The sequence below is a fragment of the Microcaecilia unicolor genome, chromosome 8, assembly GCF_901765095.1.
Source record: "Microcaecilia unicolor chromosome 8, aMicUni1.1, whole genome shotgun sequence".
NCBI classification, from domain to species: Eukaryota; Metazoa; Chordata; class Amphibia; order Gymnophiona; family Siphonopidae; genus Microcaecilia; species Microcaecilia unicolor.
This window is the reverse complement of record NC_044038.1, coordinates 1,308,355-1,325,775: the sequence shown is the minus strand read 5'-3', so window position 1 is coordinate 1,325,775 and position 17,421 is coordinate 1,308,355. Positions and strand designations below refer to the sequence as shown.

Genomic DNA, 17,421 nt, shown 5'->3' with positions numbered 1-17,421 from the left:
GAGAAAAGTAGAATTACAATGAGAAAATACATTTATCTACTTTCATGAAAATATAAACAGAAACTGAGAAAATGACAGCAGATAAAGACCACATGGCCTATCCATCTACTATCCTTTCTTCTCCCTTAGAGATCCTATGTACTCGTTCCAAGCTTGCTTGAATGCAGATACAATCTTCACCTCCACCTCCTCCACCAGGAGGCCATTCAATGCATCTACCACCTTTTCTGTAACATTAGTCCCGAGTCTGTCCTCTTTCACTTTCATCTTAAGCCCTCTCATTCCAGTTTCCTTTCACTTGTTAAAGGAGATTTACCTCTTCAGAATTTATGATATGGAGGTATTTAAATGTCTCTATCATATCTCCCCTCTACTGCCTTTCTTCCAAAGTATACACACACTTTATAACGAAGACCACTGACCATTCTAGTAGCCGCCCTGTGGACTGATTCCATCCTGTTTATATCTTTTTGAAGGTTCAGTCTCCAAGATTGTACACAATATTCCAAATGAGGTCTCACCAGAGTCTTATACAGGGGCATCATTACCTTCGTTTTCCTACTGGCCATTCCTCTCCCTATGCACCCAACCATCCTTCTAGCTTTCACCATTGCCTTTTCTACCTGTTAATATCATCACAAACGATCACACCCAAATCCTGCTCATCTTTCATGCATAAAAGTTCTTCACCCCCTAAACTGTACCGTTTCCTCGGGTTGTTGCAGTCCATATGCATGATCCTGAATTTTTTAGCATTAAATCTTAGCTTTCAAATTCTGGACCACTCCTCAAGCTTCGATAGGTCCTTCCTCATGTACCATCAAGAGATGTCTACCCTATTGCAGAGTTTGGTCTCATGCAGAAAGACACAAACTTTGTCATGCAGCCCTTCAGCAATATCGCTTACAAGGACGTTAAAAAGAACAGGCACAAGAACTGACCCTTCTGGCACATCACTGGTGTTCAGAGAAAACCAGCACTTTCACAAAAGAAAGTACCAAAAACAAAAGGGGTGGAAGTAAAAATGAATAAAATGTATTTGCACAAAAGCTAAAATTAGAGTGTCCAGAAGTCCTTGGAAAATCCACAAAACCCACAGTCTCAACTTATGGAATCATATGTGCTATATCGATGGACCCTACACTGGCTGTGCTTTGGCAAAACAAGCCCTAGAAATAGATCAAAACATAAAAATAAGAATAAATAAATAAACCAACATAAGAATAACACAAAACATGATAGCAGACCGGAACAGAGAAAAGACACAAAGAGTCCATCAAAATGTGAATTTGTATCATACAATGGTGAACTATAACAGTGCAGTGCAATACATGAAACTAAACCAAAACCTCCATATTTAATTTTAAACCACCGGTCCTGCTTCCAACAGTGGCCAATCCAGATCACAAGTACCTGGCACTCTAATGTTATCTTTTGTGCAACTGTACGACTGGTGAATACATTTTATTCATTTTTACATCCTGGGATGTTTTTCGTGGTCATTTCTATCCCTTTTTGTTTTTGGCACACCACTGGTAACATCCTTTTCCTCAGAATGAGCTCCATTTACCAAGACCCTCTGTCGTCTTCCACTCAGCCAGTTCCTAACCCAGTCAGTCACTTTAGGGCCCAAACCAAGGGCATATTACTCATCTATGGAGAACCGTGTCAAAGACTTTGCTAAAATCTAAATACACCACATCTAGCACTCTCCCTTGATCCAACTCTCTGGTCACCCAGTCAAAGACATTAACCAGATTTGTCTGACAAGACCTGCGTCTAATGAAACCACGCGGCTTTGAGTCGTACAATCCATTGCATCACTAGTCTCTGTTTTAGAAGTGTTTCCTGAGGTCAGACTAACCAGACTGCAGTTCCCAACTTCTTCAGTTTCTGTATTAAAAAAAAGTTGCCAATTTTACACACTCACAGCATACACACCTCTTTCTCTCTCTGTTACACAGCCATGTGTCACTAACCTCCTGCAGTGACGGTGCATCTTTTCCTGCTACAGATCCAATCTCTAACCTCCTGCAGTGAGACGGTGCACACACCTCTCCTCTCCTGCTACAGATCCAATCTCTAATCTCCTGCAGTGATGGTGCACACACCTCTCTCCTCTCCTGCTACAGATCCAATCTCTAACCTCCTGCAGTGACAGTGCACACACCTCTCTCCTGCTACAGATCCAATCTCTAATCTCCTGCAGTGATGGTGCACACACCTCTCTCTTCTCCTGCTACAGATCCAATCTCTAACCTCCTGCAGTGACGGTGCACATACCTCTCTCCTCTCCTGCTACAGATCCAATCTCTAATCTCCTGCAGTGATGGTGCACACACCTCTCTCTTCTCCTGCTACAGATCCAATCTCTAATCTCCTGCAGTGATGGTGCACACACCTCTCTCTTTTCCTGCTACAGATCCAATCTCTAATCTCCTGCAGTGATGGTGCACACACCTCTCTCCTCTCCTGCTACAGATCCAATCTCTAATCTCCTCCTACATAGGTCACTTACCTCCTGCAGGGTTGCTGCACAGAGCTCAGTGGCTATATAATAAAACTGTTTGTCCTTCTCAGTGCAGAAATAGCGAATGACGTTAGAGTGTTCATCAGACTCCCGAAGCAGCTCCACCTCCCGATCAACAAAGCTGTAACATTCTGGCAAGATCCTCTTGACTGCAACAGTTCGATCATCAAACCTTCCCCTAGGAGCAGAAAGAGAAAGTGTTATGAAAGTAAACAGTCTTGCAATGTGATAAACCCTAAAGGACCAGTCGCACCTGAAGACAAAGGTGCCTCCGGCTCCGTGACCCAATATATCCCTCGGGTTAAATGAAATCTTCCCCACTACGTGCAACGCTCCATCTGTTTCTGGAAAAAGAGGAAATGCAGAGAAACAGAAGTGTAAGCTTAATAAAATGACCTTTGCACCTACTCCAACCTGGAGGACACTCCAGAGAGTTAATGTATCACACCGCTGCCACTGGCCTTCTCGGACAGGTAGGGGAGGGTCCAGCCTGAGTGAGACGCGGCGGTCACTCACCTCCTGAGCTGGCTGTACAATCCCTATGCTGTATTCCCTGCGACGTCGACCAGCTGTTGCTCTCATTGTGCTGTCGGTCTGAGCTCACAGCATCTTTGCAGGATGTCTGGATTGATTCTTCCATACAATCTATGGGATCTGGTCTGGTATCGTTTAAGGGAGATTGTGGGGGTGAAGCTGAGGTCTGCTGTTGCAAGCGCTGAAGCTTCTCCTCCAGCTGCTCTTCCAGCTGCTGCTGCTGCCTTTGCTGCTGCTCTTGAATTTTCTGGGATAAAACATGAAAGTAATCAGAACATCACGTCGTAGGGTTAGCTATATTATTCAGTTTCACAACAGTTTGCTTATAAGAACAAACTGGGTCAAAGCAAAGGCCCATCATGCTGTTTCTAATGCAGGTCATAAGTACCTAAGCAGGGGTAGAGGATGATACAATGACAACCCACCAGGGAGATAAAGTTCAAAGCAAAATTATTAGAACAGCAAAACGAAAAGACCTGACATGGGCTGTGTTTCGGCAGATGCAGCCACCTGTGAATTGTCCACAGTGTCCTTCTGTTTAAAACCACAGTGCTGTGGAGACTGCTGCTGCTTCACTGGCTTTTGCTTCTGCTCCAGGCATTACTCTGAGTTCTGTATAGTGACTTTGAGGCGGGGGGAACACAGCCCGTGTTGGGTCTTCTCGTCTTGGTGCTCTGATAAAGCTGCTTTGAACTTTATCTTCCTGGTGGATTGTCATTGTGTAATCCTTCACTCCTGCTTTGATTCCTTTCCATATCCACTGTACCTTATATTCTTAATTGTTTCTTCCTTTATCTGTCTGCCTAATTCTATTATATCATCCATGTTCTCTATGTAAAACCAATTGTTATCTTTCACTCTGGAATGGCGAATGCCATAACGGAACACTGTAAGCCACATTGAGCCTGCAAATAGGTGGGAAAATGTGGGATACAAATGCAACAAATAAATAAATAAATATTCGCAGAGGGTGTCTTCCTGCTTCTGCTGTGGTCATACGTACCTGCCAGGATCCCAAGGACAGATCGATTCCTTACTGCTCATACTGAGAGATACACTGTCAATACCATCCCAGGAACTACATATTTTGATTGAGTACAAAATTATCACTAAACATTCAACATATTCTTCTATCATTTTATGATTTTTTTTTTAGGGAGGGATCATCAGAATGTCCTGCAACAAACACTGCTACAAAACATTCATAAAGCAGTTTAGTGCAAAGCATCATCAATCCACAAGATTTTCTCTTTTTTTCCTTTCCTGCACACGATGCAGTTTAAGCCATTCTTTTCAAAGTTCTACAGTGCAGAAGTAGAATATAGCATCAGTTGTATATGACTTAAGAGGCAGCAACTTTCAGGGAAGAGAGAGAACCTCCGCCGACTTGGCCAGGTTTCCAGTTCTTCGTCAGGGAAGAGGTTCAAACATAGTTGAGCACACGATTCTCTCATTTTCTTTTCACATGGAACGAGGGGGCATAGGATGAAGGTGAAAAGGGGATGTTTCAGAAGTAACCTGAGAAAATACTTCTTCACGGAAAGGGTGGTGAATTTGTGGAATGGACTCCTGGTGGAGGCGAGGATTGCATCTAAATTCAAGAATGCACGGGACAAGAACAGAAAATCTCTAAGGGAGAAAGGAGACATTGTAGAGCTTATTAGGTGATGTGGCTCGGCAAACTGGCCTCTATTTGCTGTGATTTTCTATGTTCAGGGCTGGTCTTAGGGCGAGACGACCGAGGCGACTGCATAAGGCCTCGTGCTCAAGGGGGCCCCACGCGGCGCGCCTCCACCCCGACTGCCCGAGTTCCAGTCCCCCTCCCTCTGAATTTTAAAAGGTACCTCTTCAGGTTACAGGTAGCAGCAGGCGGCAGCAGTGAAAAGCGTGCGAGCTGCTCGGCGCTTCAGGAGCCTTCCCTTCCCTCTCTCTGCTCTGGTCCTGCCCTCGTGGAAACAGGAAATGAGGGAGAGATGAGAGTGGAGAGGTACTGAGGAGCTGCAGAGTGAATGAACTTATAAGTCAATAAGAGGAGTTTGAACTGTATGCGGAAACGGATAGGAAGCCAGTGAAGTGACTTGAGGAGAGGGCTAATATGAGCATAACGACACTGGCGGAATATTAGTCGTGCAGCAGAATTTTGAACAGACTGAAGAGGAGAGAGATGGCTAAGTGGGAGACCTGTGAGAAGCAAGTTGCAATAGTCTAAGCAAGAGGTGATAAGAGTGCGGATGAGGGTTCTGGTAGTGTAATCAAAAAAGGAAAGGATGAATTTTGGTGATGATATAGAGAAAGAAACGACAGGTTTTAGCAGTCTGCTCAATATGTGCAGAGAAGGAGAGGGAGGAGTCAAAGATGACCCCAAGGTTACGAGCTGATGAGACAGGAAGGATGAGTGTGTTATCCACAGAAATAGAGAATGGGGAAAGAGGAGAGGTTGGTTAAGGGGGAAAAATAAGAAGCTCGGACATGCTTAGTTTCAGATGGCGCCGACAAATCCAGGCAGGATGATACTTTGGCTTGGATTCCTGCTGAGATTTCTGGTGTGGAGAGGTATATCTGGGAGTCGTCAGCATAAAGATGATACTGAAAACCATGGGATGAGATCAGAGTACCAAGGGAAGAAGTATAGATGGAGAAAAGAAAAGGTCCCAGGACAGATCCCTGAGGTACACCAACTGACAGTGGGATAGAAGTAGAAGAGGATCCACTAGAGTATACGCTAAAGGTACGCTGAGAGAGATAAGAAGAAAACCAGGAAAGAACAGAGCCCTGAAATCCAAGTGAGGACAGTGTATCAAGGAGTAGGCTGTGATCAACAGTGTCAAAAGCAGCAGATAGATCGAGAAGGATGAGGATAGAATAGAGACCTTTGGATCTGGCCAGGAACAGATCATTGGAGACTTTAGCAAGCGCTGTTTCAGTTGAATGAAGGGGGTGAAAGCCAGATTGAAGTGGATCAAGAATAGCTTGAGATGAAAGAAAGTCAAGGCAACGGCGGTGAACAGCACGTTCAAGTATCTTGGATAGGAAAGGGAGGAGGGAGATGGGGCGATAGTTGGAAGGACAGGTAGGGTCCAATGAAGGTTTTTTAAGGAGTGATGTGTCTATGGCATGTTTGAAGGCATCAGGAACAGTTGCAGTGGAAAGTGAAAGATTGAGGATATGACAGATAAAAGGAGAGATAGTGTTAAGTAGATGGGTGGGAATAGGATCAGAGGAACAGGTAGTTAGTTTTGAGGAGGAAAGAAGATGTGTAGTTTCCTCTTCAGTGATTTCAGAAAATGAAGAAAAGGAGGCAGGGGTTGGAGGGTTGAGAGAATGGACTAAGGTGGAGGTGACCTGGTTGAGAATTCAAGTTTAATCTTGTGAACCTTATCATGAAAGTACTCAGCCAGAGTCTGGAGGGAAAGTGAAGGAGGGAGTTGGAGCTGAAGGCACTTTGAGGAGAGAGTTCAGTGTGGCAAAGAGACGTTGAGGGTTTGAGCCAAGAGAATTTGTCAACTGGATGTAATAGTCCTGTTTGGCAAGTAAAAGAGCAGACTGGAAGGAGGTCATCAAGAATTTGAAGTGTATGAAGTCAGCATGGGCACGGGATTTCAGCCAAAGGCGTTTGGCAGAGCGGGCACAGGAACGTAGGTAGCAGATTCTAGAGGTCAGCCAAGGCTGGGGTTTGGTACATTTTACGGAATGGGGAATGGGAGGAGCGAGAGTATCCAGAGCAGAGGAGAGAATAGTATTATAGGAAGAGACAACCTCACTGACAGACTTGGATAACATAGTGGTAGAGAAGAGATTTGAAACATTGGAGGACAGAGTAGAAGGGTCAATAGCCTGAAGATTCCTAAATGTGTTGGTTAAGATTGGTCGGGACTGGGGAGGAGGGTCTTTAAGTGTGAAAGTTATCAGATGATGGTCAGAGAGGGGAAGAGCTGAGGCACAGAAACTGGAGAGTGAGCAGTTTGAGAAGAGGATAAGATCAAGACAGTGGCCATTCTGGTGAGTGGGGGCAGTGGAGCACAGTTGAAGATTTAAAGAGGCTGTTAAAGCAAGAAACTGAGAAGCAGAAAAGTCAGAGGGATCATTAAGGAAAAAGGATAATACTTTTGTCAATAGTGGATGGATGTAGCACCAGTGTTAAACATGCAGGTGCCCATGACAGAAATTTAAGTGGGGGATCCAAAGACCAGTAGCAAGCTATTCCTACTTTGGGTCCCTTATGGCAAGAGGGTCCAGGCCGTGCCCCTCTATTGTGGGTTGGGCTAGAAAAGGATAACTCTTGCCCCTATGATGGTAAATTTCGGGAGGTTTTCTCTCTGTACAGCCATATGTTGGGGTTGAGGAACTGTTTCTGCTCTCTCGTTTCAGGGGTTGAGGGAGGCACATTCTTACCTTTAGATATGTTATGGCAAACAGGACCCAGGCTCCTACAAGCACTGTAATGAGGCCTGTGGTGATTATGTCCCATCGTGCTGGCTCTGGGGGATCAGCACTGCTCTCTGGACCCTTAGGATCAAATCCACTCAAGTGGTCCCTTTGCTGAGGCTGATCTTCCAATCCATTAGGTGTAAAATACTTTAAAGAAAAACAAAAAAAGCTTATTACACTAGCGGAGGAAAACTCATTAGCATATGTATATGACTGGAAACTGCCGAACCCACAGGCTAAAAGGTGTTCCTTTCCTGGGAGAATAAAGAAAGAAAATAAGGAGATACTTTTTTATTGGACTAACTTAATACGATTCTTGGCTAGCCTTCAGAGGCCAAAACCTCTTTTCTCTGGTCAAGACAAGTATGAGCAAAAAATGACAATATCAGAATATAAAAGTGAAGCACAAAGCATTCCAATGACAGTCTCAAAGGGAAAGGAAGAGGTAGGGAGGGGGTAGAAAACAGGAAGAGATGGAATGGTGATTAGAAGATAAAATAACATCAGAACTGTATGACAATGACAAATCAACGCAAACCTAACCCTTAGCTTACCCTACTCACTTCCACCATACTAATCATAAATATAGCCCAGGCCATACCTGTTTGCTTGTAATAAGTGATACTCTTAAACCAATCTGAATTACTGTAATCGTCTGCCTTGTTGTAACCATACTCTTCAATCAAACTGAAACACTGTAATTGTATGCTGTAGGAGTATTTGCTGTGATCTCGCCTACCCTGTGTGCATATGAGAGCACCTTTACAGACAAAATGGACGCTGCAACCTTTCACCTATATGTCTGACTACCAACTGTGCAGAAGTCAGCATTCCAGCTTGTAATAGATTTACTGAAGCCTGCACCACCTCCAAGGTCACTCTGCATCGGGGGAGAATGCATGTCCTTGAGGGAGAGAGAGAGAGAGCTTACGAGATAAGACGGACAAAGGAAGCTTCATACAGATGCTGGGAGTACATGGTGGGATTATTTCTGATTGGCTCCCAGAAAACTGATTGATCTGAGAAGCGGGAACGGAAAGAGACTAGTTCCTGAGAGAAGAAGAAGAGAGAAGAACAGAAGAACAGAAGAGGAGAACACTTGCATTTCTGCAAGCACCTGATTTACCTGAGAGACTTACTGATAATACCTGGCAAAGCTTCTCCCCAGGTTACAGCTGTCTACAGGATCTATACTGAGTCTGTATCATCTGTGGCTGATCAAGACAAGTGCATCACCTGAGCTTGTGGGACCTCGCTGAGACCTTCGGCTGAGGCATTGGAAGGAATCTGATCTGGAAACCGGGACGGTGAGATCATAGTTTACTTCCTTCAGGCTGGGTTAGATAATTAGTCTGTGCTCGGACCCATCAGATGTGTGACGTCAGGATTTATGATCTCTAGTTGCTGTTAGCCTAGTATAAGATTTGTGTGGTAATCATTAGGATCTTGGTATTGTGTTTATCTGTCATTACAGATTAGCCAATAGGATAATCATAGTTATTCTCTATATTTTTGGGTATCATTGTGTGTGCAATCAGGAATTGCTGATGCTATAAGCTGATAAGAGTTTTCTATATTTTTGTATATAACGCTGTATAAATAAACTAATATATTCCATTGGTCTGTCCGTTATTTTCCATGCAGCTAATGTTGGGCAGAGGCCACGCCCCCTAGACATAAGCGAGTACATAGGTAGGAATTGGCCTCTTACAAAAACATATATATAATCCCCTACAATGCCCTGTTGTATGTAAGCCACATTGGACCTACCATTAGGCGGGAAAATGTGGGATAAAAATGCAATAAATAAATACATTTATAGTGCGGTAGAAAACCCAGATCCATTTTAGATCCTTTCCGAGCATGGTCTCCAAACAGATTCATTCTGCACACACAAAGATAGTAAGCCCTGGTACATGAAGTATGATCTCAGTCTCCCAAATTTACTGTTAATTCTCAACAAAGAACTTGCATCGTGCCAAAGAAACGTCCTTCTGGAACTCATGAAGATTTAATATACAGGAAACTTATCAAGGTGAACTTGAAAATTCCTTTTAATCAAGCCTGTACCACCCAGTATGATGGAGAATATTTCTGTATCTTCCTGGCACATTTTCTTGGTTTCTGACTGCAGTGCTTGGTACTTGAGGAACTTCTCTCTCTCGCCATACAATCCACAGAATAGTCACATGGCAATCGCACCTCCATTATCAATGCGTTTTTGTGTTTTCTCCCTTACCACAAGGTCCAGTTTTCTCACATCAAACCTTTTATCAGTTGGAATTGGAATGTCCCAGGTGATCAGCATCTCTTAAGAGTCACGAGCTCAATGTTTGTCTGGTACAGCAATGTTGCAATATTTCAAAGTTTCCAAAGGATGAGACATGCTACCTTTTGTGTCTTTCCATAAATAAACCTCTCATCAGAACTCTATAGCCATCTACAAGATATATAACCATTTCTAGCTCTTCCTTACAGAATCCACATATGTTTTTTTTTTTTTTTCACATTTGTACCCCACGCTTTCCCGCTCATGGCAGGCTCAATGCGGCAGGCAATGGAGGGTTAAGTGACTTGCCCAGAGTCACAAGGAGCTGCCTGTGCCAGGAATTGAACTCAGTTCCTCAGTTCCCCAGGACCAAAGTCTACCACCCTAACCACTAGGTCACTCCTCCTCTTACAAGTTTTTTCTGTACTCGCTGTGAATCATTTTGTCTGTAATCCTTTGTCCTGTAACTATCAATCTCATCCCTTGGTGTCAGTTTATTGCTGTGCAACCATTCACATTTCTAGGTTTCATTGACATATGGTTCTTGGAGTAACACTTTCTATTTCCACTTGTTGGGAAGAAAGGCCAGTGCAGGGCAGAATTCTATGGTCTGTTCCAAAAATGGAAAAGACTTGTCAGGATCAAGTATGCATTTTTTATAGAGAAATTAGGAATTTGAAGCTGAATCTGTCCAGCCACGATCAAGGCACACACCATAGATGTCTTCCCAATTCTTATAAATTACCTTGTGGGTATGGAGGAGTTTTCTTGTTTACACAAAGCTGTACTAAACTATGGGAATTGAGAGCTGATTAATGGCTTTTATCTTATTCTGTGATCAGTATTGAATTTAACCTCATTAAACACTCTTTGCTGGTCTTTTAGTGATTTGTGCTGCATTGTTGCTCCTTTCTCCACTCCTACGTATTTAAATACACATTCCTGTTCAAGATCCTTCGTTACAGAGAGATGCTTTTAGTTTTGTTCAATTTTTTTCTGAGGAACATTGCCTTAGCACATTTGTCCAAGTAAAAAGTCATCTGGAAAGCTTGTTACTACATAGAGTTGTTCCTCCAGGTGTTGGCTGATGAAACTATAGACCTTCAGATTATGTATAAACAGTATGATGTTATTTCTGGATCTTTATACAACAAAAATGGGGAGAAATGTTAAGGTATAGCAAAACTATCTATATTGATACCAAAGCAAGTACAAAAAAAACAAAAATCTTTAAAATATGTTGCGACTCTCTAAGTATGAATCTGTGTGTTTAATTTCAGTTTCTTTTTGTTTTATCTTTTACCATTAATATATATGTTAGTATTGAGAGAGCATCAGAGGCAAATCTTCTTAATTATGTTCACAGGACACAGTCTCATTACAATTCCAGACCTTCACGTGACACTCAATCACTTGCTCTCATAAACCATAAAACACCAATGTCCAAAAACAAGGTGTAAAAAAAAACAAAATTATTTCTGTGCCAATTCACTATGTTAAAAACTCAATCAAAATCACATCCAGCAAAATCAGAAAGCAGAGCCATTTTACTGAACACCCACATCAAGAAAATCGAAATTCACTTCTACAGCATGTGACTGGATGGCTACTTGCAGTATACAAGAATCTATATTGTACTGTACTTCTGCATCTTCTCCCTGTCCAGTCCTTTCTCTTGTTGCCCGTTACCGTGTGCTACATCAGCCACATCTCTTCTTACTTACATCAAAGAGTGTCCTACTGGTAGTTCTCCTGGGGATGATCACTTCTGTATCCTTCCTCAGGCTCTCGGGAAATGTCCTCAGCATGGTTGTGTGAACCACAGGAGGTACTTCATGGTGACCTGGGAGCATTCAACAGGAGGCTTTGGTTACAAGATCTGCTCTCAACGGCACAACAACTTTTAAACCTATTTGGCAGGAGATTTGGGGACACTGGGCCATGGAGGACTGGCTGATTCTTATGCAGAACACACAAACTGGTAAGTCTGAACAAAACTGAGGAACATCACTGCAAGGATAGCTGAATTCAGCAGGGAAGGAGACTCCTGTTTGCAAAGGTTCCTAACCCCAGTCCTTGTTTGATGGCAAACCAGACTATGTAAAATAAGCTCCTCCCTAAATATAAAAAAAAGAGTCAATCCCAAAATAAGAAAGACATATCAGATACCTAGAGAACTACACAATCCTGTAAAACTTTATTTAAAAGGGGAAAAAAAAGAAAAATTCAGTATAGGCTGTAACCACAGCAGAGCTTAATTTCAGTGAGTTTAGCCGAAAATGGCTCACTTGAAAGCTCTATACCTCATTAATACTCCCATGCCTAAATATGTGAATTCGGTACATTATGAACATCCTGAAAATTAGACCAGTACCTGCTGGATATGGCTCGAGGCCTTCTGCCTGCATTTAGGAACTGCTACAGCAAACTTGAGAAAGGTGACCTTCCAGCCCCCTCTGCTCCTCATACTGGAGTGTGGGGTCTCTCCTGCTGTTCTAACTACACTGCACCTCCAGTTCAACCTAAAAGTGTCCATGAACTGGGGCCACAGCAAGGAAGAGAGGTGGGCATAGGAGAGCTATATTTTATTTAAGAATGTTGTCTCCAAGGAGGCTCTAAGCAGCTTTATATAATTAACGGAGAGAAGCTGTAATTGAAACATAGAAACACGAAGGCAGATAAAGACCATATGGGCCTGTCCAGTCTGCCTATCCATGCCAAAACAGAAACATTAAGAGGAGACCAAAACTTAACAAGTAAACATCCAAAATAAAATCACATTGATTTATTAATATTCTCTTGCATAATCAGCCTAGTAAAACAACCATCCATACAAAGAAAATCACACCTTCCAAAATCTAATCTAAAGCTCCACTTCTTTTTAAGAGACTCCCCGATAATTAGACAGAGTATGAAAGTATCTTCTCTCTGTAAGACACTGAAAATATAAGGAAAGACTAACCTACGAGCAGCCACTGGTTCTGAAAGGAGATGATGCTCCCCTGGGGGTACCTGACGTCAGTGCTGGGTGTTACCTCACACTCACTGCTCTCTTTCAGCGTCACATCCTCTGTCGTAGGGCCTTCTGTACGAGTCAGCATGAGGCCCTGGGGCTGGGGAAAGGACGTGGCTTTGTATGAGTTACAAGACAACCTGGAGACATACCGTATTTTTCGGACTATAAGACGCACCGGACCATAAGACACACCTAGGTTTTAGAGGAGGGAAATAGGAAAAAATTTTTTTTTTCCTTTTTCCCTCCTCTAAAACCTAGGTGCTCCGGTGCGTCTTGTCCGAGTTCGGGATCGCCCTCCCCTACTCACGTCACGCGATGTTCCCTGGTGGTCTAGTGACGTCGGGGCAGGAAAGAGCCCCCTCTTTCCTGCCCAGAGCGCTGCTCTCCGTCCTCCTGTATGCTGCCTGACGGTCTCGGCGAGATTCAAAATGGCCGCCGAGACATTTTGAATCTCGCCGAGACCGTCAGGCAGCATACAGGAGGACGGAGAGCAGCGCGCTGGGCAGGAAAGAGGGGGCTCTTTCCTGCCCCGACGTCACTAGACCACCAGGGAACATCGCGTGACGTGAGTAGGGGAGGGCGATCCCGAACTCGGAACTCGCTACCTTCGGACTATAAGACGCACCCCCCATTTTCCTCCCAAATTTGGGAGGAAAAAAGTGCGTCTTACAGTCCGAAAAATACGGTAATTTAGCTTAGGTTTTATATACTGTACAATAGGAAAGTGAATGGGGGGGGGGGGGGGGGGGGGCGGTTATTCATGGACAGCAGGATAAGGCAGCCACACACTCGTGATACGATCCAATGGTGCCACAGACAGATTAGGTTTCCCAGAGCACAGACAAGCCAGGAAAAGGCTTTTCTGAGCAGGTTCTGTTAACTGTCCACTACAGTGCCCGCTTGATTCTGCTCCAGTACGTTCCAGGGCCATAAGAAAGTTCATCCTAGAGGGGAAGGCAGGTGGGTTTGTGTGGCTAACTTACCCTGCTCTCCACAGAGAACTGCTGTTATAGGTAAGTAACCTCACTTTCTTCATGGATAAGCAGGATGAGGCAGCCACACACTGGTGACTTCCTAGCAATGGGCTGTGACGGCATGTTATGTGTGTTCACTCTTTATAGCCCAGACGGAGTACTGTAGCGAGACAAAGCTGTAAAGTCCAAGGTTAGGTATGGACAGCTCTGTAAGTTTCAAAGAGAAGATAATGGAAGGTAGTGGCAATGTACGATATGCCTGGTCCTGGACCACGTAAGCAAGATCCTGGGTAGTGTGTCATGGCAATTGTGAACAAGGGGTAAATAACCTTGAAAAGTGGTATTCAGAAGACAGCCTAAGTCAGGTATAAATGATCCTAAATTCAAAAGGACTCAGGCTAGTGTGCAAAAGCAGGTAGAGGAGCTAGAATGGCACACCCAGAGCAGAGTCGCTGCTGTTCTTGTGACAAAAGTCAGTAAGCAAGGCCATGTTAGCCAAAGAACATAACTATTGCTATACTGGGATAGACCGAAGGTCTACCAAACTCAGCATCCTGTTTCCAACAGTGGCCAATCCAGGTCACAAATACCTTGCAAGACCTCAAAACAGTACAATATATTTTATGCTGCTTATCCTACAAATAAGCAGTGGATTTTCCCCAAGTCATTTTAATAATGGCTTATGGACTTTTCTTGTAGGAAGCTAGTCAAACCTTTTTTTAAACCCTGCTAAGTTAACTGCTTTTACTACATTCTCTGGCAACAAATTCCAGAGTTTAATTACACATTGAGTGAAGAAATATTTTCACTGATTTGTTTTAAATTTACTACTTTGTAGCTTCATTGCGTGCCCCCTAGTCCTACTATTTTTGGTAAGAGTAAACAAATGATTCACATCTACCTGTTCCACTCCACTCATTATTTTATAGACCTCTATCATATCTCCTCTCTGCTGTCTCTTCTCCAAGCTGAAGAGCCCTAACCGCTTTAGCCTTTCCTCATAGGGAAGTCGTCCCATCCCCTTTATCATTTTCGCTGCCCTTCTCTGTACCTTTTCTAATTCCGCTATATCTTTTTTGAGATGTGGTGACCAGAATTGTGCACAATATTTGAGTTCCTGTCGCCAGTATAGCTATTCTTATGAGTTTATTTTTAGCAATTAAAAAAAATGAAAACGATTAAGTATTAGAGAACAGTTAAAAAAAAAAAAAAAAAGCACGAGGATCTGTTTATCAGGCAGGGCGGATAGAACGGACTGGAGCAGAAACGGCCAGACAGACACTGTGGTGGAGGGTCAACTGCACATGCTCTGAACGGCTTTTCTGAGCTCTGGAAGACCTAATCCATCCATGGCACCATCAGATGACACCATGACTCACCCTGCTTGTCCATGGAGAACCACCATATTCAGTTGATAATACCGTGGGAGGTAAAAACTTACCACAACTGCCACACCCTGGTGGACGAGAGATTTGGAGGCATAGAAGCTTGATGCATGCTTCCCCACATATAGTGCTGGCCTGCGAGACAAACAGAAATAGTTGGAGTAAGGGTAATGGGATTTGATATACTACCTTTCTGTGATACAATCAAAGTGGTTTTACATTTTTATTATATCCAGGTACTAAGTGTGTACAGGAAATAGTGTGTTTCAAAAAGAAATGACACTATAAGTCTGTTACTAATTGTTTGGCTACAGCTAGAACAAAATCTCATCAGCACCCTTCCTCCTCCTCATCCCGCCGCCACCCATCCTCTCCCTCCTCATCCCACCAACACCCTTCCTCCCCCTCCTCATCCCATCTGCATCCTTCCTTCCGCCTCCTCATCCCACCAGCCTTGACAGTTCTGGAAGAGGCCATTAACTACCTGCTCTAGTTATCACTGAGAATTAGAAAAGATTCAGCTATGCGGTTCACCATCTCAAATCTCAGGTAGCACAGAGCAGAGTCCAGGGGATCTGTAGAATATGTCCAATCCTGTCTTATAGCTACGTCATGCAAGGTTCCACGTTAGGAGTTACGGACCAAGAAAGGGATCTGGGTGTCGTTGTCGATAACACACTGAAACCTTCTGCTCAGTGTGCTGCTGCGGCTAGGAAAGCAAATAGAATGTTGGGTATTATTAGGAAAGGTATGGAAAACAGGTGTGAGGATGTTATAATGCCGTTGTATCGCTCCATCTCAAATCTCAGGTAGCACAAAGCAGAGTCCAGGGGATCTGTAGAAAATGTCCAATCCTGTCTTATAGCTACGTCATGCAAGGTTCCACGTTAGGAGTTACGGACCAAGAAAGGGATCTGGGTGTCGTCGTCGATAACACACTGAAACCTTCTGCTCAGTGTGCTGCTGCGGCTAGGAAAGCAAATAGAATGTTGGGTATTATTAGGAAAGGTATGGAAAACAGGTGTGAGGATGTTATAATGCCGTTGTATCGCTCCATGGTGCGACTGCACCTTGAGTATTGTGTTCAATTCTGGTCGCCGCATCTCAAGAAAGATATAGTAGAATTGGAAAAGGTTCAGCGAAGGGCGACTAAAATGATAGCGGGGATGGGACGACTTCCCTATAAAGAAAGACTAAGGAGGCTAGGGCTATTCAGCATGGAGAAGAGACGGCTGAGGGGAGACATGATAGAGGTATATAAAATAATGAGTGGAGTGGAACAGGTGGATGTGAAGCGTCTGTTCACGCTTTCCAAAAATACTAGGACTAGGGGGCATGCGATTAAACTACAGTGTAGTAAATTTAAAACAAATCGGAGAAAATTTTTCTTCACCCAACGTGTAAGTAAACTCTGGAATTCATTGCCGGAAAATGTGAAGGCGGTTAGCTTAGCAGAGTTTAAAAAGGGGTTGGACGGTTTCCTAAAGGACAAGTCCATAAACCGCTACTAAACGGACTTGGAAAAATCCAAAATCCCAGGAATAACATGTATAGAATGTTTGTACGTTTGGGAAGCTTGCCAGGTGCCCTTGGCCTGGATTGGCCGCTGTCGTGGACAAGATGCTGGGCTCGATGGACCCTTGGTCTTTTCCCAGTATGGCATTACTTATGTTATGTACTTATGTCTAAGATGGCAACAGACTTAGAAGGGTATAATGGTACTCAACAAAAGTTTAAGGAAATTCTGCAAAAGAATTTTGTTTGGACAACACCATGAACTGGTTATAACTACAGTGCAAGAAGGAAACAAATCTGAACTTCTTGCTGGAAGTCACCTTCTGGGAATTTGTGTGAAAGTTACACTCCATTCACCAGGTCAAAATAACATGAGCACATAAAGAAGGATGTCACTTATTTACACTAATTACATTTTTAACCCAGAGTCCAATATTCAAAAAAAGCTCAGCCCTATTTTCAGCCAAACTTCGGGCTATAAGTTTTCAGCTGAAAATTCAACTTTAGGAGCTTAAAACTTATGCTTATAAATTCAGGCCTGCCATTCATTTGTCTAGATCTATGAGCTTAGTGCTGAAAATTGGGGCTAAGTTCCTATTTTCCCCACCCTCAATCTGCTCCTCATGCTACCCACTTTTCATTGCCCTAAATTTAGGATTTTACTGAAATTGTAGTATAAATTTATGCACTCAACCCTAGTAAATTTTCAGAGGCCAATTTATGACTCAAAGTTAGGAACATAAATCCTTTTAATATCAGGCCCACGTTTC

At 43.4% G+C, this 17,421-nt stretch overlaps 1 protein-coding gene across 5 annotated transcripts in view; it reads right to left on the bottom strand.

Annotated features, from left to right (window-relative positions):
• The window catches only part of ERN2 (endoplasmic reticulum to nucleus signaling 2), a 74,653-nt gene that overhangs the window by 20,062 nt on the left and 37,170 nt on the right, over window positions 1–17,421 (bottom strand). For all 5 annotated transcript variants that reach the window (XM_030211324.1, XM_030211325.1, XM_030211326.1 and 2 more), the window contains 7 exons: window positions 15,193–15,271; window positions 12,724–12,874; window positions 11,486–11,604; window positions 7,457–7,639; window positions 3,047–3,311; window positions 2,784–2,874; window positions 2,519–2,708 (listed from right to left, as the gene is read on the bottom strand). In XM_030211324.1, the coding sequence (XP_030067184.1) occupies window positions 2,519–2,708; window positions 2,784–2,874; window positions 3,047–3,311; window positions 7,457–7,639; window positions 11,486–11,604; window positions 12,724–12,874; window positions 15,193–15,271 (1,078 nt within the window). The remainder of the gene's footprint in view (window positions 1–2,518; window positions 2,709–2,783; window positions 2,875–3,046; window positions 3,312–7,456; window positions 7,640–11,485; window positions 11,605–12,723; window positions 12,875–15,192; window positions 15,272–17,421) is intronic.